Source organism: Humulus lupulus, chromosome 4 (genome assembly GCF_963169125.1).
Source record: "Humulus lupulus chromosome 4, drHumLupu1.1, whole genome shotgun sequence".
Lineage (NCBI taxonomy): Eukaryota > Viridiplantae > Streptophyta > Magnoliopsida > Rosales > Cannabaceae > Humulus > Humulus lupulus.
The window spans coordinates 15,852,233-15,877,029 of record NC_084796.1 but is presented as its reverse complement, the minus strand read 5'-3'; the positions used below and the strand labels follow the sequence as shown (position 1 = coordinate 15,877,029).

At 41.7% G+C, this 24,797-nt stretch overlaps 1 protein-coding gene across 1 annotated transcript; it reads left to right on the top strand.

The window, feature by feature from the left end:
* The first annotated feature begins 23,064 nt into the window (after positions 1-23,064).
* On the top strand, positions 23,065-23,672 carry LOC133828843 (uncharacterized). The gene has a single exon (XM_062258929.1). It carries the CDS (start codon positions 23,237-23,239, stop codon positions 23,444-23,446), a length of 210 nt encoding a protein of 69 aa, XP_062114913.1. The 5' UTR covers positions 23,065-23,236; the 3' UTR covers positions 23,447-23,672.
* The last annotated feature ends 1,125 nt before the right edge of the window (positions 23,673-24,797 follow it).

Sequence of the window (24,797 nt, the reverse complement as noted above, 5' to 3'; positions counted from 1 at the left end):
ATGCACGAGAAACATGTGATTAGGGCATGCCATGAATATTGAATATGAGGTTGTTTAGAGCTTGAGTCTCTATGTTTATGCATAATCCTAATTACGCTAGCAATTGTTAAGTAAGCATGCTGAATGCCCTGTATTCAGATATTTGACATATGTTATATGTTTGGTAGCATGGCTTACTTGTGTGTGGCATTGACTATTCAGGGTCGGCGCTAGTCGCGTATTACTGACCTAAGAGCTGGAAATGGCATAAGCGTCATGAACGCAGAGCCGATAAAAAGATTAGATCTAATCGATATCAGCGTTGAATGAATCTAGGAGCATTAATGCTGGACCAACCCGAAGGTCAATGAAAATTATAAGCGCTTGACTAGTCTAGGACTAGTTACTCAGAGCCAGGGCCAAAGGCCTAGGTGACTATTTTGTCACATGGCTAGGGAGCAGAATCCCACGGTTGTGACTCTATGGTCACTCGTTGGGTTTATGTTGGTGACTATTCCATCATAAACCTACCTTGTTTAAGCTAGTGAAATGATCACTTATCTATAAAAGCCCCGGTGACCCTATCGTCACATGGCTAATGGGAACGAAACCCACCTTAGTGACTATTACAACTGTCACTCTTCTATTTGGGGCTAAAAGCCCTGGATGATTATTATGATCATTGGTTGATGTTTTATATTCAACATTACGTGAACTTATTTGCCTGTTTGAATAGGGGTATATTTGCTAGGCATGCGCCTTATGATTTGATGACATGTTATTACTGTTTATGAGCATATTGAGTTTTCTTGCTGGGCTTCGGCTCACAGGTGCTATGTGGTGCAGGTAAAGGCAAAAGAAAGCTGGACCATCCTTGAGTTGGAGAGCTTAGGTGACGATGTGTACATATGCGGCTGCTCGACCGCCACGGCCGAGGGTTGAAAGAGGAACTAGGGTTAAACCCTAGTTTGCCGCTTAGATCGGCGGGTTGTAAATATTTTCTTCTAATGAACCTTTTGTTGACCCACGATTTAGCTAATTGACACGGAGTCAAAATATGAATTATATGGACGAATGTAAAGAGAATAACGTGATGATAAAAGTAAAGAAAACACAGTGATTTATAGTAGTTCGGCCCCAGGATCTGGTAATGACCTACGTCTACTTAGAATGATATTGATATATAATCAAAAGTGTGATCAGAGAACTTGGATTCAATGAGTTTCAACACTTCTGACAAACAATACAAGTTTGCTAAGAGAAATTCTATAATTCCTATGATTCAGAAGCCAAAAGTCCCTTTCCTTGAGCCATCTCTTGCTATTTATAGGCCCAAGGAGGGTTACAAAAGATTGTTACAGATATAATCCCCTGAATATTGCGATATTCCGAAGATCACATGAGATAAATTCGGGATTCATAAAGATCTTCCCATAAATGTTGCCTTGTTTGCGGAACTACCGACCAGACTGGTCGCGAGTAAGACAGGCTTGCCCTGCTTCTGGTGTGCCTCCTGGTCGATACTCTGGCAGACGCTCCCAGGTATCAGCCACGTGTTAAGAGATTATTCGCCACGTCAGAAATGCTAATTTATTGGATAACATTTGCCCCCCAAAGTTTATTTACTACGAATAGTAAATAAACTTTGAACGAACGACTCTTCGGTAACCCCTCCTGACGTGTCAGAACCCTTCGTGTGTTCTTGAAAAAAGCAACCCACTCCTGTCTAATCATGACCTTTCAGATCCCCAGAAACAATTTCGACGGCCATCACGTTCCCCCATACTTCGAAAAAGGAAAACTAATGATTACGCCTTTTTAATATCAGAGACAGACTTATATAAGATCACCAGAGCCATTTCTTTTCTTTTCACGCACGCCATTATTCTGCAAAAAACCCTAAAAACCAGAGCTTTACCTTCTCCAGCGAACGTTCCCTTGTGCTTTCAAGACTCAGACGGTGGGCTCCTTGATTTCCGAAGTTCTCTTTTCCACCTTCACGACCATTTTCCCTGGTAAGTTACTGAAACCCCATGCTCCTAATTTCTCGTGATGCATGCTTTTTAATGGTGTACTGTTTGAGTCTCTTGGCTTCTGGTTTTTAGGCGCCTGTAGGAAGAATGTTTTTGTAGGCAGAGTAGGCTTATGAGTTAGTTTAAAACCCAGGATCATGTTTTTTAGGACGTAAAACCGAAGCAACATTTCGATTTTTTTAAGCCAGTTGAAAAAAAAAATTAATAATAATTTTTCCCGCCCTAAGGGGAGTTGAAAAAGCTTTTCAGGAAAACTTTTCACTTTTACCCTATAATCCGTTTTTCAAACTGTTCGCATAGAAAGATTTAGTTTCTTGTTAGAATGCTGTTGTATAAAGGCTCAACTTTTATACTCGACCAGCGTTATTCTAAAAGCCTTCTAGAGTCCTCTAACCTCACCTCTCCATTCTTCTGTTTGCAGATTTTAATGCCAGATTTGTGGGGAGGTGAGAGACCCATCGACGACGACCTCCTCGCCCAGCTGCTCGAGGGAGAAGAACAACCAACCGATCGTATTCACCAGATACCTTTCTCGCGAGCCTCTTCTAGACCACATCCTTCTCCTCCGATGGCCCGTTCAAAGTCTTCTGGTAAGAAAAGGCCCGAGTCTGAAAGTAACCCTACTTCTCCTGCCAGCCTGGCTCGCAGGCTGGGGTTCCTTCGACCAGTGGTCGAGAAAATCTTGCTCCTGACCCTAACATTCAAACTAGGGCTCTTCCTTTTCATCGGATTCCGCCTGATGTCGAGTGGTATACCTCCCCAGCTAGTTCGGTGACCCCTCGAATGGTTGCCAACTACTTCAGAAAATTCCCCCTCACGGTGGTAACCATTACACGTCCCACCGCGGACCAGAGAGCTAACCGCCCAGGAGGGGTGAACAGCGCCTGGTCCCGATACCATATTGAGGTGGGAGCTTATCTCCCTCTTCATCCATTTTTTGTGGGGGTGGCCAATTACTTTGGTGTCGCCCCTTTTCAAATAACCCCCAATGGATATAGGATGCTGGCCGCGCTCTATATCCTATACAAACTTAACAAGTGGCCAGAACCTTCACCTCATGAGGTCAACTACCTCTTTGATCTCAAGTCCAACCCTCAGCACAACGGGACGGGCTTTTTTCACTTCTGTCACCAGGAAACTGGCCGGACGTTCTTGAGTGACACTACCCATATCTCGAACGTGGGGCATTACAATAAGGAGTACTTCTTTACTCCGGACATAGCCAGTAACAACTTGGCCTTCGCAAGAGGAGGTAAGAGCTTATCTTTTCGCTGGTCGATACCTTTCCCCAGAATATACTTTTTCCCTTTTTCTCAAACTTGACCTGTTTTTCAGGCCCTTGGTTACGTCCGACTCCAACACTAGACATGGTGTTGAGGTCCAATGCTCTGGCCAGGATGTCTGATGCAGCGAAAAGCGTCAAGGCCTTGATCATTGAAAACAACCTGAGGTCATCTGGCCTCCTGGCTCCTCGCCATGAAAACAGAGGGTTCGCAGTGGACGAAGCCACTGCCGAGGGGGTTCCCGAGCAGCAACCTCCTGTGCCTTCTCCCAGGAGGAGGCCTACAGGAGTTACGATCAGGGAACCCACGGGCAGCCCTTCTGCAGAAAGGCCTTCTGCTCCCCAAGGAAAGGGGAAAGGAAAGGCCACAGAGCCTGTTGTTGACTTGGGAGAGTCTTCTGATGACAATGGTAACGTTATTTCGCTTTTAAATGGTTTGCCAATTCCCTGTCATATGTTTGACAGAGATGGTAACTTTACACATGCTCCAAATCTAGGGCCAGACTTCTTCATGCCAGAAAATGAGTATATGATTAATAGAGTCAATAGTGTAGCGACCAGTAGTTGTAGCTCGGGTATTTACTTTGTTATCTTCCTTCTGTTGTATTACATACTTTCACCTTTCATTTTCCTTGTTAACCTCTTGTGTTAACTTCCATGCAGATATGTCGACTCCCAACATTTTCGACATGTACCAGGCCGAGGAAGAAGAAGAAGTCCCCCAACTCACACGGAGATCAAAAAAGAGAGCTGGTGAATCCAGTCGGGGCCCTTCGGCCAAAAAGAGTCGACCAGAAGACCTTCCTCAGGGCACACCAACTGGGCAAAGTCCTGCGCCAACTGGGCGAACTCCTACTCCTCCTCCAGCTCATTCTGAACAGCAAAATACTTCTGTTCGGCCCAATCCTCCAGCTGCGCTTGCTAGGGAGCAGCTTTCTCGTGAAGAGGCCCATGGGGCCAGACTCGTGAGCCGTGCCATCCGATCTGCCAAGGACCGTCTTGATCGCATAGGCAAAGGCGAGCATATTGGGACCACCATGATCCAAGCTGAAGAGCTACCAGTCGATCAGATCCTGAACAGGGCTCTGAACGAAATCTCCAGCGTAAGTGTTTCTTTATTCTTCAAGTCTTGTAGTTTTTTAGACCTTGTGATAAATCCTAACTCCATTTTCTTTGTGCACAGGCCTTACTTTCTGCCACTACTGCTCGTACCCGAGCCCAAGTTCTCGTCGAGCAGGTTGAGGCAAAAGCTATCGAGAAGTATCAGGTGAAGGCGGCCGAGGAGCTTTTGGCTGCTGAGGCCAGGCATGCCAAGGAGTTGGAAGCAATGGTCCGAGAGAGGGATGCTGCGGTGACCAAACTGTCCGCGGCTGAAGCTGTAAAAGATGCAGCGGTTAAGCTGAGGGAAGAGTACCGGTCGTACAACAAAACTCATCTTCGCGAAATCAAGCATCTGGAGGGGGTAGTCAAGACCAAGGACAAGACTATCGCCATTCTCGAGGGCAAGGTGCAGCAGTTGGAGCTCGACAACTCCAAGAATCTGGAAAAGTACAGAAGGACGACACTCCGATGTTTCTATAACTTCTGGAAACACAATCAGGGTGCTGACTTTAGCTACCTTTCAGAGGAAGTCAGAGCTGCGGAGTTGGCCCGGTACGCTGCCCAACTGGCCGAAGAGGAGGCAAGAGCCGCGACTCCTGCAACTCCAAGCGCCGTTGGTTTGGAAGAGGAAACCATCAAGGAGGCGACCGACCCGAATGCTGCCCAGGATCCTCCTGCCCCTCATGCCTCTTAATCTTTATTAACTATTTTTCTTTCTTTTTGAACATACGACCCACAGGTCGTGATGTAAAGACAATAGTTTTCTTTTTAAACTTTGCTGCACGGGCAGTAAATCTTTTTTGTTTGAATAGTTACATCCAAGCAGCAATGCTTGCGGTGTAAAAGCTTAACTCTTGGTGCTATAATATTTTTACTTATTATAACATTTGTCCGTATGACCAAACTTAGCATAGTACTTTGGCATAGCTTTAACAAAACGTAAATTTTGAAAAATACTCTAAGTACTGTAGTATGCTTTCACTTATTTTGTTCATGTGTTTACATACCTTGCGAGTATGCTTTGCTATCGATGTGCCTTATATGCCCCCCAAGTGATCGAGGAGCTTTAGGTCCTTGGTCACTTGCCTTGACCATAACCTGTTCGAACGTTCCTGTTCGTAGTAAAACTTATACTTGTAATACAGCAAAACAACACACGTAATGAACAAATACTTGTAAATATAAATTCACAAAGGTTGGCAAGAATGACTGGCTGAGCACAGTCCCTTATAATCTCGTATTAAAAATGGACTAAACATGTCTTTACGAGTGACTCTGAAATAGAATCTTACATATATGAGCAGTTAGCCATACATCGTGGCTAACCCTCTTTGCAAAACTTGTAAAAATTAAAAGAGAAATTTAAACAAGCCAGTCCTTTAAAAAGGGTTGTTTATTGATAATACTTGCGTAGGTGTTCTCCATTCCAATAGCGTGGAACGAGATCTCCGTTTAAGCGTGCAAGTTTGTAGGTGCCTGGGTGAAGGACTTCTTCAACTTGGTAAGGTCCTTCCCAGTTAGGTCCGAGTACTCCAGCAGTGGGGTCGCGGGTATTTAAGAAAACTCGTCGTAGTACCAAATCCCCGACGTTGAATTTTCTTTCTTTAACCTTGGAATTAAAGTACCGGGCGACTTTTTGCTGGTAAGCAGCAACTTGGAGTTGAGATTTTTCTCGTATCTCATCGATCGAGTCTAGGGACTCCATCATTAACTGGCTGTTCATGTCCTGGTCGTAGGTCAAACGCCGATGTGAGGGGGGATCTAACTCGACAGGTAACATTGCCTCATATCCATAGGCTAGAGAAAATGGGGTATGCCCTATCGCTGTTCGATGAGATGTTCTATACGACCAGAGGACTTCAGGCAGCTGTTCTGGCCATGCTCCTTTAGCTTCTTCAAGTCGTTTTTTCAGGGTGTCCTTGAGAGTTTTGTTTACAGCTTCGACTTGCCCATTTGCTTGGGGGTGTGCGACTGAAGAAAAGCTTTTAATGACTCCGTGCCTCTCGCAAAAATTGGTGAACAGGTCGCTGTCAAATTGGGTCCCGTTGTCTGACACTATCTTTCTGGGCAAACCATACTGGCACACAATGTTCTTGATGACAAAGTCGAGAACTTTCTTGGTCGTGATGGTTGCAAGTGGTTCAGCTTCAGCCCATTTGGTGAAGTAATCAACTGCCACAACTGCGTACTTTACTCCTCCTTTCCCTGTTGGCAGTGATCCTATCAAGTCTATTCCCCATATTGCGAAAGGCCACGGGCTCTGCATCTGCTTTAGCTCGTTTGGAGCTGCTCGTGGGATCTTGGAGAACCTTTGACATTTATCACATCTTCGTACATACTCCATTGAATCCTCGTTCATTGTTGGCCAGAAGTAGCCTTGTCTTAGAACTTTTTTCGCCAAACTCTGCCCTCCAGCGTGATCTCCGCAGAAGCCTTCATGCACCTCTTTCATGAGTTCCTTAGCTTTTTCTGATGTAATGCATCTGAGTAGTGGCATTGAATATCCTCTTCGATACATAACACCGTCGAGCAGTATGTATCTAGCAGCCCTTCTTTGCAGAGTTCTGGCCTTGTTTCTATTTGCTGGCAATGTTCCACTTGTCAGATACTCCAGGTAAGGCGTCATCCACGTATCTTCTGCACGAATCTCCAAGTTGGCTTCAGCCGCTTCAATGCTTGGCTTACCCAATCTTTCTACCGGGACTATGTTCAAGGTGTCAGCATCCTTTGCACTTGCAAGTTTGGCTAAGGCGTCTGCATTCGAATTTTGGTCTCGCGGAATTTGCTGGAGGGTGTACTTTGTGAACTGGGCTAGCAAATCTTTCGCTTTATTAAGGTAGGCCATCATCTTTAATCCTCGCGCTTGATATTCTCCCAGGACTTGATTCACGACCAGCTGAGAGTCACTGTAAATATCAAGCGTTTTTATACTCATATCTTTGGCCATTCTCAGTCTAGCGAGGAGCGCTTCGTATTCTGCTTCATTGTTTGATGCTGCGAAGTCAAACCTGATTGCGCAGTGAAATCGATGCCCTTCGGGCGTTATCAATATCACTCCCGCTCCAGCGTGGGATTCATTGGATGAACCATCCGTGAATAGTTTCCACGAAGGAGTTTTGTCTTGGGGCGTGGGCGCTTCAGGCTGTTTGCACAGCTCGCTGTTGGGGAGTTCAGTGAACTCCGCAATAAAATCGGCCAAGACTTGTCCTTTTATTGCTACTCGCGGTGAATAAGTTACATCGAACTGTCCTAATTTGACCGCCCATTTTAACAGCCGTCCAACCGCCTCAGGTTTTTGGAGGACTTGCCGAAGGGGCTGGTCGGTCAGAACTGTGATGGGATGGGCTTGGAAGTACGGTCGCAACTTTCTGGAGGCTAGAATTAAGCAATATGCTAATCTCTCGATTGGTGGATATTTCAATTCTGCACCGATAAGCCTTTTGCTGACATAGTAAACAGCTTTCTATACGCCTTCTTCCTCCCGTATTAGTACCGCACTAGCAGCAACTTCGGTAATCGCCAGATAAATATACAAAGTTTCTCCTTCGATTGGTTTCGACAAGACGGGAGGCTGCGACATATGAGCTTTTAAGGCCTGAAATGATTGCTCGCAGTCATCCGTCCATTCAAACTTCTTATTTCCCCTGAGTAGATTGAAGAATGGAACACACTTGTCAGTTGACTTTGAGATGAATCTGCTTAAGGCAGCGATCCTTCCGGTCAAGCTTTGTACATCTTTGATCTTTTCTGGCGACTTCATGTCGATCAGGGCTTTTATCTTGTCGGGGTTGGCCTCGATTCCTCTCGAATTTACTATAAACCCCAGAAATTTTCCTGATCCGACTCCAAAGGAACATTTGAGGGGATTCAACTTCATCTGGTATTTGTTCAGCACGCCGAAGCATTCTCGCAAATCCCTCACATGTCCTTCTGCCTTCTTGGACTTTACCAGCATGTCATCCACATATACCTCCATGCTTGCTCCGATCAGCTCCTTGAACATGTGGTTGACCAGTCGTTGGTAAGTCGCACCTGCGTTTTTCAGCCCGAAGGGCATTACTTTGTAACAATATAAGCCCTTATCGATCTGAAAGCTGGTATGATCCTCGTCAGGGGGATGCATGCTGATCTGGTTGTAACCTGAATACGCGTCCATGAACGATAGGATCTCATGTCCTGCAGTAGCATCGACCAGTTGGTCGATCCTTGGGAGTGGGAAACAGTCTTTTGGGCAGGCTTTATTGAGATCTGTAAAATCCACGCAGGTCCGCCATTTGCCGTTAGGCTTGGGGACTAGCACCGGATTGGAGACCCACGATGGATAAAATGCCACCCTGATGAACCCATTCTCTTTAAGTCTTTCGACTTCTTCTTTTAAGGCTTTTGATCTGTCTTTATCGAGTAGCCTTCTTTTTTGTTGCACCGGTGGAAAGGCTTTGTTTATGTTCAGGACATGGCTGATTACTGCAGGATCTATCCCAACCATGTCTTTATGCGACCAGGCGAAAACTTCCTGGTTCTCTTGCAAGAATTTTACCAGTGCCTGCTTTGTGGTAGGCTCTAAATTCTTCCCAACCCTCACGACTCTGGTTGGGTCTTTCTCATCGAGTTGGACCTCTTCCAGGTCCTCGATGGGTCCAACATTTTCTTCAAAATCCCCAAAGCGAGGATCCAAATCTATATCCTCACTTTGGGCAACACCCTATTTGGTGACGTTACCACCTGACTGGGCTTGCGTGTCTTCTGTCATCTGCAATCGGTCTGGGGTAGCGCTCCTCGATGGTCCACTTTTTGCCTTTGTGATCGAGGCGTTATAGCACTCCCTGGCTTCCCTTTGGTTTCCTAAGACGCATCCTACCCCTGCGTCCGTTGGGAACTTCATGGCTAGGTGCCACATGGAGATGATGGCCCTTAGATCAACCAGTATGGGCCTTCCGACAACGGCGTTGTACGCCGAAGGACAATCGACCACTACAAAAGTGGCGAGTAATGTCCTTGTTGCGGGCGCTGCACCCGTCGTTATCAGAAGTTTGATCATTCCGGCTGGGGCGAGTCCTTCTCCAGAGAAGCCATATATTGTCTGATTGCAGGACTCCAAGTCCTTTACGGACAACTTCATGCGTTCCAGTGTTGATTTATACAGGATGTTCACTGAACTTCCTGTATCGACTAGTACCCTCTTTACCATCATATTGGCCATTTGGATGTCCACGACCAGCGGATCGGAATGTGGGAATCGGACGTGCTGGGCATCGCCTTCAGAGAAGGTTATCCCAGATTCCTCTGAGCGAGCCTTTTTTGGAGCACGGTCATCCACAGTCATCATCTCGATGTCCTGGTCGTGACGTAGAGTCTGAGCATATCGTTCTCTAGCCTTTCCGCTATTTCCTGCGAGGTGCGGGCCTCCACAGATGGTTAAGAGTGTTTCGGCTACGGGGGCAGGCTGTAATGGTGGCGAGCGTTGGTGTGTGGACGTCTGCTCGTTGCCACCTGGAGCTTCTCGTTGGGCAGTTCCCGAGGCCTGTACATACCTTCTCAAGTGTCCTTGTCTAATAAGGAACTCGATTTCGTCTTTTAACTGGTTGCATTCATTAGTGTCATGCCCGTAGTCGTTATGGTAACGACAGAACTTGGTAGTGTCTCTTTTCGAAATGTCTTTTCGAATGGGTCCAGGTTTCTTGTAAGGCACACTAGAGCTTGTGGCCTGGTAAACCTCTCCCCGAGACTCGATGAGGGCGGTATAATTAGTGAACCTAGGTTCATAATGATTACCTTTGGCCCGCTTATTATCGGAGGTTGATGGCTCATTGTGCGGCCGTTTTCCACCGTTCTTGCCGTTAGCATTGCTGCGTTTGTCGCCTTTGCCGTTGCCATCAGGTTTGGAACCGTTGGCGGCTTTGGCGGGTTCGGCGGCCTTCTTACCCTTGTTCGAGGGTTTTCCATCATCAGCAATGGCCTCTTCGAGCTTGATATACCGATCAGCTCGGTCCAAGAACTCCTGGGTAGTTCTAACCCCGTCTTTACGGAGACTCTTCCATAGGGGAGAACGGCGTCTCACTCCTGCGGTTATAGCCATCATTTTTCCTTCGTCTCCGACTGTCTTTGTTCCAGCTGCTGCTCGCATAAAGCGCTGGATGTAATCCTTCAGTGATTCTCCATCCTGCTGGCGGATCTCGACCAGTTGGTTTGCTTCGGTTGGGTGCACACGACCTGCATAGAACTGTCCGTAGAACTCTCTTACGAACATTTCCCAGGAAATAATGCTTGCAGGCGGAAATTTAAAGAACCACTCTTGCGCAGCTTCAGAAAGTGTTGCAGGAAAGATCCTGCACCGAGCATCTTCGGACACTTTCTGAATGTCCATCTGGATTTCAAACTTATTTACATGTGAGACTGGATCCCCGTATCCATCAAAGTTCGGGAGCGTAGGCATCTTGAACTTGCTGGGAGTCTCTGCATTGGCTATCCTTTGGACAAAAGGAGTGCCTTTTCTTCTATCGTAGTCGATGTAAGAGGTCCTTCCTCCGACCAACTGCTGCACAGCCTGATTAAGTGCGTCTATCTGGGCCTGCACTGCGGCAGGAATCGCGGTGGCCTCTGTGGCTGGGGGGATGTTCTCGCCGTGCTTCTCGCGACGATCATTGAGTACATCTCTCAGGTCTTCTTCTCTTCTTCGTTGCTCGCTACCTCCGAGTCGGTTGAAGACATTATTTTGCCTGTGTTGCCCCCCAGCATCTTGTCCATTTGGTTGGTCACCTTGAGGTACTTGGCTTCTACTCTTTCCTCTATTTCCGTTCTTCCCATCAGCATTGCCCTTGCCTGAGTCGGCCTCATTGTACCCATGACCATCTCTGAACCTTGAATGGCTGTGGTGAGACTGACTGTTCCCTCTGTTGCCGTCTCTGGCAGAAACGCCTCGTGCGTTAGAGGGTGGCCTGCGCTGGTCGCGGTGTCCCCGCGCATTATCATGCCGTGGAGGTCCGCGGACCGCAGAGCCTAGCTCCGAGTCCCTCCTGTTACCAGGAGGGTAGTGACCTCTGTTCGCTTGGTTTGGCCCATCACTCCCATGGCGCCTAGGACTACGAGGCTGACGCTCAGCCCTATTCTGCCTTTGCTGCGGGGGATTACCTCGAGCAGCTTGGGATGGTGGATCTGCCTCGGGGTCCAGTGGGATATCGTCATGGGGCGTCTGGGGCTGTTCAGGCCTTTGCGGACTTGACGGCTGAACTGGTGGGCTAGGATTGGGACCCTTCTGAGGTGCCCCATTTTCGGGTTGGTTAGGCTGCGAGGCAGGTGCGGCCTGATTTCTTGCCAACAGCAAGGCTGCTTCGAGGGTTGCCATAGCCTCGGTCTGCCGGCGGTCCACCTCTGCTTGTCTTTCGCTCAACTCCGCCCGCTGACGATCAAGCTCCTGCTGCTGCCTCGCCATGGCTTCTGCGGCAGTCTCTTGATTGGCTCTCAGACTAGCCAATTCTTCTTGCAACGTGCCGAGGGTGCTCTTCAGCGTCGCATCATCCATTTCCTCCTCTTCAAAATCTAGTTGCGGCTCATCTTCCGCCATGCTTGCAGGAGGAGGTGGTGGATTCGACGGTGCAGCGGCAGCAGTCTGACCATCAGTTCTTTTTATAGCAATGAATTGTCCCTCTCAACGAAAGCACCAGAATGTTGACCCACGATTTAGCCAACTGACACGGAGTCAAAATATGAATTATATGGACGAATGTAAAGAGAATAACGTGATGACAAAAGTAAAGAAAACACAGTGATTTATAGTGGTTCGGCCCCAGGATCTGGTAATGACCTACGTCCACTTAGAATGATATTGATATATAATCAAAAGTGTGATCAGAGAACTTGGATTCAATGAGTTTCAACACTTCTGACAAACAATACAAGTTTGCTAAGAGAAATTCTATAATTCCTATGATTCAGAAGCCAAAAGTCCATTTCCTTGAGCCATCTCTTGCTATTTATAGGCCCAAGGAGGGTTACAAAAGATTGTTACAGATATAATCCCCTGAATATTGCGATATTCCGAAGATCACATGAGATAAATTCGGGATTCATAAAGATCTTCCCATAAATGTTGCCTTGTTTGCGGAACTACCGACCAGACTGGTCGCGAGTAAGACAGGCTTGCCCTGCTTCTGGTGTGCCTCCTGGTCGATACTCTGGCAGACGCTCCCAGGTATCAGCCACGTGTTAAGAGATTATTCGCCACATCATAAATGCTAATTTATTGGATAACACCTTTGAATTATATTTTTCGGATCCCAATGTATACAGTAAACGTTCTAATGAAACGTTATATCTTAACCAAAATTTTTAATCCCTAAACCGCTAATCATACTTAGTCACACGATTTTGGCCAAATGACTCGATTAGCGAGTTTAGAACTGTTTATAAGGCACACCGTAACGGTCCCTGGAGTTTAGGGCGTTACAGGGAGGCTGGGTGAAACGCCCTGGTTACTCTAAGACCGTTACTGTGAGCTTTGAACCGTGCTTAACTCGCTAATCAATTCATTTGGTTATAAATGTGCTTCTAGGTATTATTAATAGGCTAAGGTGAAAAACTCGCTCAAAAGGAAAGAATATATTTTATTCAAAACATAAAACTGTTCATGGGCCCATAAAAGCGTTTACAAGTTATTTACAATACAAAATGGTCATTACAGTGTAAAAATTACAAACCGCCGACCTAAGCGGCAAAAATAGGGTTAACCCCTAGTTCCTCCGAGAAACTCCTTGGCCGTGGTAGTCAAGCGATCGCATATGTACACATCGCCACCTAAGCTCTTCACTCAAGGTTGGGTGAGCTTTTCTTTCCCTTTACCTGCACCACATAGCACCCGTGAGCCAAGGCTCAACAAGAAAACTCATTACTGCATGTATATAATATCAAATGATAATCATGATAATTGTAATGCCCCGAAATCCTTAATGCAGTTTAATGGCTGGATTAGTAGGCCAGGAGGACCATAACTGTTTAATTATGTCATTAAATGATTATATGCATGTTTATGTGAATTATATTATAATATGATGTTATATGCATGCATGTGGTTCCACATTTAATTAGTATGATATTTTGGTAATTTAGCCCACTGATGGCATATTGTGTATTCTGGGTGCATATTGTGATTTGTGGATGAGATCCCATTATTATGGAGATATATTCAAGCTATTCGGTATGAGACGATCTTATATTATGAATTAGCTGTTTTGTCATAACAGGGGTCTTTTATTGGGATATTGAATAATGAGAATGTTATTTGATGATAGATTGGGAATTATTGAGATCAGGAGGAAATTCTAGAAGTTTTGACTATAATGTCCCTGGGGGTGTTTTTGAGACCCCGAGCACTAGGTTTTATTTGAGGTTACTTAAGCTTGAAGTAGCTTGTCAGATAGAACGTACGTTAGAAAACCTCTCGTTCTTTCTCGTTAGTTCATTTTTACCGTTCGAGGCATTTTCGAAGAAATCTCGAGTTCTAGGAGTCGGAATCAAGCGAGGATTGAGGCATAGCGATCCTAGGAAAGATTAGAAGCATCTTGACCGAAGGATTTGATGAGAAACAACCTAATCGAAGGTAATTTAAGTTTTAAGTTTTGAGTTTTTAGAATTTCTAAGCTTAGAATTGGTTTTTGTGAATCGTTGAGTTTTTGGTTCATTTGAGCCTTGGGATTTGATGGTTTTGGATCATTGGGAAGCTTGGGAACTTTGATTTGATGATTTGGAAGTGTTTAGGTATGTTTTTGGAGAGTTTGGGATGAAGGAAAATGAGGTTTTTGGCTGGGCTCGTGGTAGGGCCGCGGCACAAGGAGGAGCGTCGCGGCGCAAGGCTGGTGTAGGGCTGCGGCGCTTAAGGGCATTTTTGGCCAAAATTGTGTTTTAATTATGGGAACTTAAACCTTAGGCCTCGGGATCGTTCCTACTACCCGGTTAATAGGATTCGATGTCCCGGAGGCTAGGTCTTGGTCTGGGAACCTTTTATTATTCATTTTATTGATGGAATCCCATATTTGGTTATGACTAGGTGACCGCTAAAGGACTAAGAGTCAGATCGTTCTCAAGGGTCGTTCTTTTATTCATTCTCGCTCGAATCAGAGGTAAGAAAAACTGCACCCTGTGTATGTGACATGCATGATTGTTGTTGAGGCATGTTGGTTGATAAATGTGGACATTAATTGCATATTAAATGCTAGCGAATATTGTTTACTTGTATATGGCACTGACTAGTTAGGGACACTGACCTAAGAGTCAGAAATGGCATAAGCGTCCTGAACGCAGGGCCGAATGAAGATTAGATCTAATCGATATCAGCATTGAATGGCTCTAAGGCATTAATGCTGAATCGACCCTAAGGTCGATGAAACTTATAAGCGCTTGGCTGGTCTAAGACTAGTTACTCAGAGCCAGGGCCTAAGGCCTAGGTGACTGCTTGCCACATGGCTAGGGAGCAGTGTTCCACAGTTATGACTCTAAGGTCATGAGGAAGGTTATGTTGGTGACTAGTCATCATGCACCTATCCTGTTTAAGCTAGTGAAAGGTTCACTTATCTATTAGGCCCCGGTGACCCTATCATCACAAGGCTAAAGGGAGCTATACCCAACTTAGTGATTTTGCGACTGTCACTCATCTGTTTTGGATTGAAAATCCTGAATGATTATTATGATCATTGTTGATATTATATCATGCTATATTGTGTTTTCTTGCTGGGCCTTGACTCATGGGTGCTATGTGGTGCAGGTAAAGGGAAAGAAAAGCTCACCCAGCCTTGAGTGGAGAGCTTAGGTGGTGATGTGTACATATGCGGCCGCTTGACCACCACGGCCAAGGCGTTCTCAGAGGAACTAGGGGGTTTACCCTATTTTTGCCGCTTAGGTCGGCAGGTTTGTAAATTTGAAACAGTAATGACCATTTTGAGTTGTAAATAACTTGCAAATGTTTTAATGGGCCCATGTACAGTTTTATGTACTTAATAAAATATATCATTTCCTTTTTATTGGTTTTCCCACCTTAGCCTGTTAATAACACTTAAAAGCACGTTTTTAACCAAAGGACTCGGATAGCGAGTCAAATTTCTGGTTCACCGTTCTGAGGTAACCTTAACATTACAATAATCATAGAGAGCTTATAGCCCTGAGCAGATGAGTGAGTATCACTTCAAGGTTTTGGTAACCTTGCTAGGGTTTGTAGCCCTAATCAGATGAGTGACTGATGAGCAAGTCACTAACTTAAACCAGATGAGTGACTGATGAGTAAGTCACTACCTTAAACGGATGAGTGACTGATGAGTAAGTCACTAGCTTAAATAGATGAGTGAATGATGAGCAAGTCACTAGTTTAAACAGATGAGTGACTGATGAGTAAGTCACTAGCTTGAATCATATGAGCGACTAATGTGTAAGTCACTAAATTGAGCTCTGCATCCTAGCCATGTGACGATGCAGTCACCTGGGCCTTCTGGCCCTGGCTCTAAGTGACTAGTCATAAGACTAGACAAGCGCTTTTGTTTTTCATCGAACTTAAGGTCGGTCAAGCATTTCATGCTCAGGACGATAATGCTTATGTCGATTAGATCTAATCTTTATCGGCTTGCGTTAAACATGCTAAGACCGTTCTTGACTCATAAGCCAATACCATACGGCCGGTGCTCAGTACTACTGCCGAACTTGACTTGTAAGTCACAACTTTACAGTTAATACTGACACCATTGCTGATTCTTGACTCATAGGTCAGTGCCATTCACAGATAAGCAAGATTGCTAAGCATTTGATATGCAATCAATGCCTACATTTAAACACTCAGCATGCCTCATTAATAACCATGCATGTCACATATGGGGTGCAGTTTTCTTACCTCTGGTTCGAGCGAGAAATAGTAAAAGAACGACCCTTGAGAACGATCAACCCTTTGATTCCTTAGCGGTCACCTAGTCATAACCAAATACAATCTTCATTAATGAAAATCAACCATAAAATGGTCTTGACCTAAACCTCACTCTTGGGACCCCGAATTGTACCCAAACGGTGAGTAGATTCGATCCCGAGCCTTAGGAATTGAAAACTTGAGCCAAAAACCCTCAAAAGTGTCCTAAACAGGAATCTGGAAAAGCAGGGTAGCGCTACCCCCCTAGCGCCCCAGCGCCCTTGGTAGAGTAGAATGCCCCTGGCTAGCACTGTAGCACCCATGGATGGGCGCTGTAGTACTACAACCAGGGTTTTCAACCCTGGTTTTCCCATCCTTCGACACCACCATTTCCAACTTGAAAAACAAGCTTCCAAACCTCATTGAAACTCCCAAATGAACCAAAAAACCATATACACAAGTCCTAGGCATCATAACCCAAGTAACCCTAGCCAAAAACTCCCATCAATTCTCAATATCCAACCTAGAAATCCAAGCTGAAATCCAATAGAAAAATAGAGAAAACTAGAGTTTTAATGGCTAGAAACTTGCCTCAAGCTTAGTTTAGAACCCTCTTCAATGGTGGAACACAGTCCTAAGCCTTCAAGGTTCACTTCCCTAGCTTGAATCCTCAAAAGAAGCTTAAAAATCCAAAGGGAAAAGGGAGATAAATGGTGTACAGGAGAGAAGAAAATGGTGCTCTATTTCTTGCAAGTTCTACAGCCTTCGATGGCTAAATATATCCTTAGGGTGAAAATACCTTATTGCCCCTAGGTCATTTAAATTATTTTAAAGATTTCCAAGGGTAAAATCATCATTTCTCGCCTATTTCGTTAATCTTAATTAACACTCTCTAATTCTCGCTATTCCCAATATTATCAAATACCAATAGACCATATTCCATTACCCTTTAATTCCCGGTAACGTTCTAATCACCAAATTACCCTGAGACTTACCTCGAGCCCCGAACTTAATCCCATTATGACCAAACCGCTAACTTGCACTCAAAGATCGTCTCATGCTGAATGGCTCAAACAAATCCACATTATAATGTAGCCTCATCAATAGTTCACCAACATGCACACAAATATACAATTACGCCCTCAACGGGCCAAATTACCGAAACGCCCCTATGATGAAATGTGGACCCACATGCATGCATTTATCATCATATTATAATATAATTCACATAAACATGCACATAATCATTTAATGGCATAATAAATCAATTATGGCCCTCCCGGCCTACTAATCCAACCATTAAACCTCATTAGGGATTTTCGGGCATTACACCGGACCTCTGATTAGAGGCGGGCCGCGGCATGGGGGCTTAGGGCCGCGACTCTTAAGGGGTTTTTGGACCCCTAGAAGGTTTTGAGCGTGGGAACTTAACCTTAGGGGCTCGAGATTGTTTCTACTACTCGATGTTGTGGAACCCGAGGTCCCGGAGGCTAGGACTTGGTCCGGAAGCCTTTGATCACTCGATATTAATAGAATCCTATTTATGGTTGTGACTTAGGGTATCGCTAAGGGCTCGAAACCGAGATCGTACTCGAGGGTCGTTCTTGTTTATGCTTGCTTGGACTTAAGGTAAGAAAACTGCACCCAGAACATGTGTGTGATTAGGGCTTGGCCCGTCTATTGTGTTTGAATATGGTTAGGGCTCGGACCCTTGGATTGGTTATGTTGGGCTATTGTTTTAAATGCTTGCTGATGAATGCTTAAGTGCTTATATTCATTGTATGAATTTTATGAGTAGGGCATGTGACCCCGTTATATGAATATGCTTGGTATTATGAAAATGGTTATCCAATGGGATTATATGATTAGCGTGACTATGTGCTTAATTGTAGGGATGTGCCTATCCACATCTGTTCCTTATAAGTAAGGTATGAAATCCTGGATCAGGGCTTGACTTATGAGTCAAGGATGACAATAGCGCGTTGTGTGCTGGTCGCAAGGCATTGGCCTAAACCAGCAATGTACTATTACGTTGATCGACTCTAAGGTCAAAGATGAACCACATGGGTTGGGCTAGCTCTATGGCTAGTGAGACAGAGCTAAGGGCGAGGCCCCAGGTGACTTTATGGTCATGTAGCTAGGGCATAGGCCTGAGGGTTTGCTTAAAAACCAACTAAATAGGGCAACGACCCCATATCAATCCAATGATCGTGTGTTTTATGAGTTAATGTGGTTGATTATTTTTGAATGGTTATTTAAAGTTATATTTTCTGTTGTTGTACGTTTTGTTTTCTTGCTGAGCCTCAGCTCACGGGTGCTTTGTGGTGCAGGTAAGGGAAATGAAAAGCTTGACCAGCCATGAGCTGGAGAGCTTCGATGGCGGTGTGTACATATGCGACTGCTCGACCATTATGGTCGGGGTTATCTCAGAGGAACTAGGGTTATAGCCCTGTTTTGCCGCTTAGGCCGGCTGATGTAACTTTTGTTATGTATTTACCCTTTTAAACAATTGTGTTGTAATATTTTGGGATCCCATGTTGTATGACACTTTTGGAATAAAAGTCAATGGTTCTTAACCAAAAATTTTAACCCTAACACTTGTCACTAACCTTAGTTACACGATTTAAGCCAAATGACTTGATCAGCAGGTCTAACACAATTTTAAGTACACAGTGTAACGGTCCTGGATCAGGAGGGCGTTATAGTTTGTAAGTTTTCTAAGAAAACGGGTAGTATAACGAATGAAAAATGAACATTCCTAAATTTTAAAAACGTGCACACATAGCATATAAGCAGTCACAGAGCCGTTCAATAAAATCACAGTATGCTAATTAACTCATAACATACTATCAACATACATAATTGCATTTAATTTCCTAAATCGTAATTAATTTTTAAAACCCAAAACAATTAAAATCGGGGTTAGAAATTATACCCAATGCTCGGGAAAGTGAAACGGGATTGAGGGTGACTTTGGAAGCTCGAGACGAGCCCCTGTCACCTTACACCATCGCCGGCCAAAGCTCACACTAGAGCTCCGACGACAACAGCTGCGGCAATGGCGATGACGCTACTTCAATAATGGGGTTGGGTCCCGAAAATCACTAGGCTTTAAAGCGCTAACCTTGAGGAGGCTGAAGGGGGTTATCGTTTGGTTCGGAAAGGCACGCGGTAGCTGGATTGAATCCAAAAGGTCAGAACTCCATGGATTCCAACGAGCTTCTCCTTCAACTCCAGTAACTTTCAAGGCCGAACCTTGGCTGGGTATTCGTCATTTTGACTCCTTTAAGTCAACCATACCACTCACTGCCCCATAGAATGCTGGAGATCGCCAAAAAATGCATGAACTATCTCAGAACACTTGATGTCGCTGCAACTTTGAGGGGTTCGTTGGAAGCCTTTGGCCGCGCGTGAGGCAGAGGGCTCGTGGGGGTCAGAGGTCGATGGCGTCCTGCATCTCCTGGGATGGCGCGTGTAGCTGGTGGCGGCCGACATGGTGGTCATCGGGGCTGGCAGAGCTGGGACGCGAGAGAGAAATAGAGAGAGTGGGACACGAGAGAGAAATAGAGAGAGAGAGAGAGAGAGAGAGAGAGAGAGAGAGAGAGAGAGAGAGAGAGAGAGAGAGAGGCGGCTAGAAGAAAAGAGAGGAGAGAGAAGGGCCCGATACAATTTTAGGGTTTTCTAGTTTTTGTATTATCATTTTTTTAATTTAGTTATTAATAAAACTTTAATTTATTCATTTTTTTTATTATTATTTTTAGGTCCACTTTGAGTTCTCTCAATACTTTTTTAGGACACTCAAAATGTGCCCTTAAAGTCTCCGCTGACTCAAATTTCCTCATAGTCTTTTTAGGACTCACGTTAGTAATTAGGGTTCACAATGCGTGTCCTAAAATGTATTTTTTAAGAACTCTCACTGAGTGTCCTAAAAAGTCTAGGAGTAATTTTTTGGATTCGCATCTAAGTGAGTGCCCTAAAAAAGTGTCATAAAAGCCAATTTTTGTAGTATTGCATATTCAATGACATGTTATAATTACCACCCAATTGAATGGTCTATTTATCCAATATGGGTATTTAACAAAAGAATGGGAATTATTTGTAGCAATATCACACACATAAAACTATATGTTGAAGTGTACACATACAAAAAAAAATTGATTAGGACAAAATGTTTTTTTCCCTTGAATTATATCATTTGTAGATTTTTGTCCCCCGAATATTTTTCTTGGCAAAAATACCCCCAAACTATAACATTTGTAGAATTTTGTTCATTCTTTCCTAAATAGTAACAATTTGCTGCCGTGACAGTTAAAAAATATTTTTTTTATAAATTAATTGATTTTAAATTAGAAAAAAATAAAAATTATTTAAAAAATAAAAAAATTATTAAATTATATAAAATCCAATAAATGAAAAATCAATAAACATAAATAATTTTTAATCCAAATATAATTTAAAAAAAACTAAACTTAATATTTCTAAACTAAATTATATTTTGAACTAAACTAAATTGAAATCTTTAATTTTTTGTTTGATTATTTTTGAAATGTTTTTAATTATCTACATTTGAAATATAGATTTAGTTGAGTTTTTTAATTTAATTTAATTTAAAGATTTTAATTTAGTTTAGATATATTGATTTTTTTTTTAAAATTATATTCGGATTAATTTTTTTTAAGTTTATTGATTTTTTGTTTATTGGATTTTATATAATTTTATAAATTTAAAAATAAGTTTTTTTATTTATGAAAATGATTTTTATTTATTTTTTCTAATTTAAAATCAATTAATTAATAAAACATATTTCTTTTAATTGCCACATTAGCAAACCATTACTATTTTGGACGGAATGGACAAAAATCTATAAGTGCTATAGTTCGGGGGTATTGTTGCCAAGCAAAAATTCAGGAGCAAAAGCCTACCTTAAGATAATGTACACGTGCTATGGTTCGAGGGTAATGTGGAAGACATCTTTTATAAAGTATGTAATGATAATGTATTTCTTAAGATGATCATGTTCTTGTGCAAAAATATTTAATTGTGCATTTTTCTACAAGGCATTTAATAAAGAGTTTAAATATATATATATATATATATAAATATATATTATGTTTCATCACTTTATATCGCATCATGTTTTTCCATAATATATATGGAATAAGTAGAATTTTTGTGCCTAAACTATTACTACTACCAAATCATGCTCTGAATTTTTTTTATTGTTAAAGGTTCCCCCGATCTATTACAACTATAGCAAATCTTGTCCCTCTGTCCAAAATTTGATGGACACATTTGGGTAGTGGTAATAGTTTGGGGGCATAACTTTACTATTCAATAATAATTCAGGGGCATAACTTTGCAGTGACGATACTTTAGAGTATAAGAAAATTACATGTATATATTTCTCATTATGTCATGTCAGTTATTTGGGACAAAATGGTACGATTTGATTGTGGTAATAATTAAGAGGCAATTTTTTTTATTAATTCATATATATATATTATAGATTATTCAATGAATAACAAGTAAAAAACTTCAGATAAAAAAAACAAGTAACAAAACTCCAACATTGAATTCATAATAGTATAAATAAACAACTTCATTGTTTGTTTTTTTTTTTTTTTTCATTCCCTTGGTTATTTTATGGACTTATAGTTTGTATACTTGCATCACTTTCTCTATTTCATTTTGATCAAAAATAGGCAACTGCCGCTGCCATAGGGATTAAGCTTATGTACTCATACATGATTTATTTGCTATACTATTTTTCACCCCCTTGACTATGAACTGCTCTAGGTAATGCCCAAGTTTATAATTTTTTTTCCTCCTGTAAATTATGGTGGTGGTGTGAGAGCTAGTGAGATTATTTGAAGAAGAATAATGAAAGTTATATTGTAATAAGGGAATTTTGTTCACTCTCTCTAACACTATGTTTGGTAGAGAGAAAAGAAATTAGGAAGGAAAGAAAAAAAATAGAGAAAAAGAAAATATTTAAGATAGAAAAGAAAGATGATTTCCAAAATGAATGAAAGAAAATTAAATTGTTTTATAATTACTTTTATACCCCTAAAATTGTTAATATACAATTAATAAAATAAATGTACATTAGTAATTTAACTTTGTTTTCTATTAGAAGAAAAATTCCACTCACTTTTCTTCCAATTTTAGAGAAGAAAAAAATGGTGGGACCCACTTCATTTTTTATACATTTCCTGACTCTTCTACCCTCTTTTTCTTTTCTTTCTTTCATACCAAACAATATAATTTTTGTTCTCTCTCCACTTCTCTCCAAAAAATTATTTTCTCTCTCTTTTTCCCTTAACCAAACTAGGCTAAATAAATATGCCTAAACATTTATAAAATAAAGTTAAATTTGTGTCTATTTGTGGTTATTAATGAATGGATGGACTTTTTCAGGGTTTCCCTATTTTTCATTCTATCATGAATCAATTCTAGTTGGGATGAATAGCAAGTGTGATCCGAAAAAAACGGTATATGTAAATATATACATTAATAGATTCTAAACCCACTAGAGAAGTAATGTTTTGCATAAAAATTTGGATACATTTCTTAAAAAAAAAGGCAAAAAAGGGCCATTTGCGTGAGAATTTAGTCCTGCCATACAATATAGAATCCAAATATACTAAAATTATTAACTAGTGTAGGGACTCAATCATAGAACATATTATTGAAACGTTTAATAAAGAAAAAGATGCTCAAATTCAATAGTACGTAGCCATAGCTGTATATTATTTGCTAAGCTATACTTGAAGTTGAAGTTAGAATAGTGGCCAAGAATAATTAACATTTCCACTTTTTTGTTTTGTTTTGTTTCTTCTCTAATATAAAAATCCATAGTGTTGATACAAAGATTGTGTTCACTACTCTTACAATTCATCACAACCAACACAAGAGTAGTAGTACTAATTAAATACATATATATATTTATATAGTGATAAAATCATCATGTTAGATTGGGCACCAGTTCTAATCGGGTGGCTGTTGTTCATACTGCTGTCCCCAGGACTACTGTTTCAGCTGCCTGGCCACACTCGCACAGTTGAGTTCGGCAGCTTCAGTACCAATGGCAAAGCCATTTTTGTCCACACCGTCATCTTCTTCGGAGTCTTCACCATTCTTATTTTGGCCCTCGGTATCCACATTGTCACAGGCTGATTTTTTCTTTATTAATTTTTAAACTTTTGTTCATCATCATCATCATCATCTTCTTCTTATATTTTCATCAAAATGATAACATTTATTATTTTATTATTATTATTTCTTGGATATTTTCATTGCCATTGGGTGGTCTAACTACTTGAAGCCTGGCTAGGGTTTTGGAAAAAAGAGCCAAGCTAAGCTAGTGTATATATATATATATAGAGGAGAGTTTATTTATTTATTTATTTGTGCGTGTCTATTTTAATTGTACTTGTCTACTATAACGTATGTTTCCACCTAAGGCAAAGTCTAATTATCAATGTCCTTGTTTAAAGGTGTTTATTTGCGACAATCTTATCACTTATTATTATTATTATTATTATTATAGTATGAACGTTCTTGGTCCTCCTTGTAAGAATTAACCTTTTATAATGATGTTTATTTCTCAAGAGAGTAATTAATAAATTTATTGTTTTTGTTATTTTTGGTTGCCAAAATATATTGAAATAAGCATTCAAAGACATGACACAATTATTATTTAGTTGAAAAAATATATATATACACCATATATGCGTATATATATGGAGAAAATGAATTATACATCAAAGACGAAAATAATTTATATTGGGTGATGACAAGTGATTTACTTGAGGTCTATAGTTTCTAGGTTGAAAATACTAGCTAGCTAGTATGAAATTTAAGAATTTAAAGTTTTAATTTTGAAACTAAAATGATGTGGTTTTAAAAGAGGACATCATGACTTTGTCAAAAAAAAAAAAGCCAGACATTAGACATTCAGAACGATGATAACGTGAAAAAACGACAACAAATATACATAGCTTAAAGAGACATAAACGACAATTAAATGGAAACTACTAGCTTAAAGAGGCGTAAATTATAAAAGGATAGAAACGACAATTTATAAAATATATGACATGACAGATAAGGCAGCAATGTAAAACGACAGAAACTATGAAAAACGACATATATTGAGTACGAACGACATCATTAAAGGACAATAAACTCAACATGAAGCGCTGAAAACTCATTGGAAACTAAATAGCGATTATAATAATAAAACCGAAAGCCAAAACGTCCAACAATGAGTAAAATAAATAATTTACATGCACATAAAATAAGAACGACAGTAGCCTGCAAACTTAAAAAAAAAAAAGGGCTTCTCAAATAATCAACGACAATACAACAGTAAGGGACATAACAACAAAATAGAAAAATTGCACAACTAAAAAACGACAATAACTTGTGTAAACGACATTATATCAGCAATTAATAACAGCAGAAGATATGTGAGTTGTGCTGACAATGAAAAGAAGCAAAAACCTTGAAAACGGCCATAAACCAACAG

Bases quoted from the DNA above. Each gene is read 5' to 3' on its own strand.
- LOC133828843 (XM_062258929.1), top strand. From the start codon at position 23,237: ATGTTAGATTGGGCACCAGTTCTAATCGGGTGGCTGTTGTTCATACTG.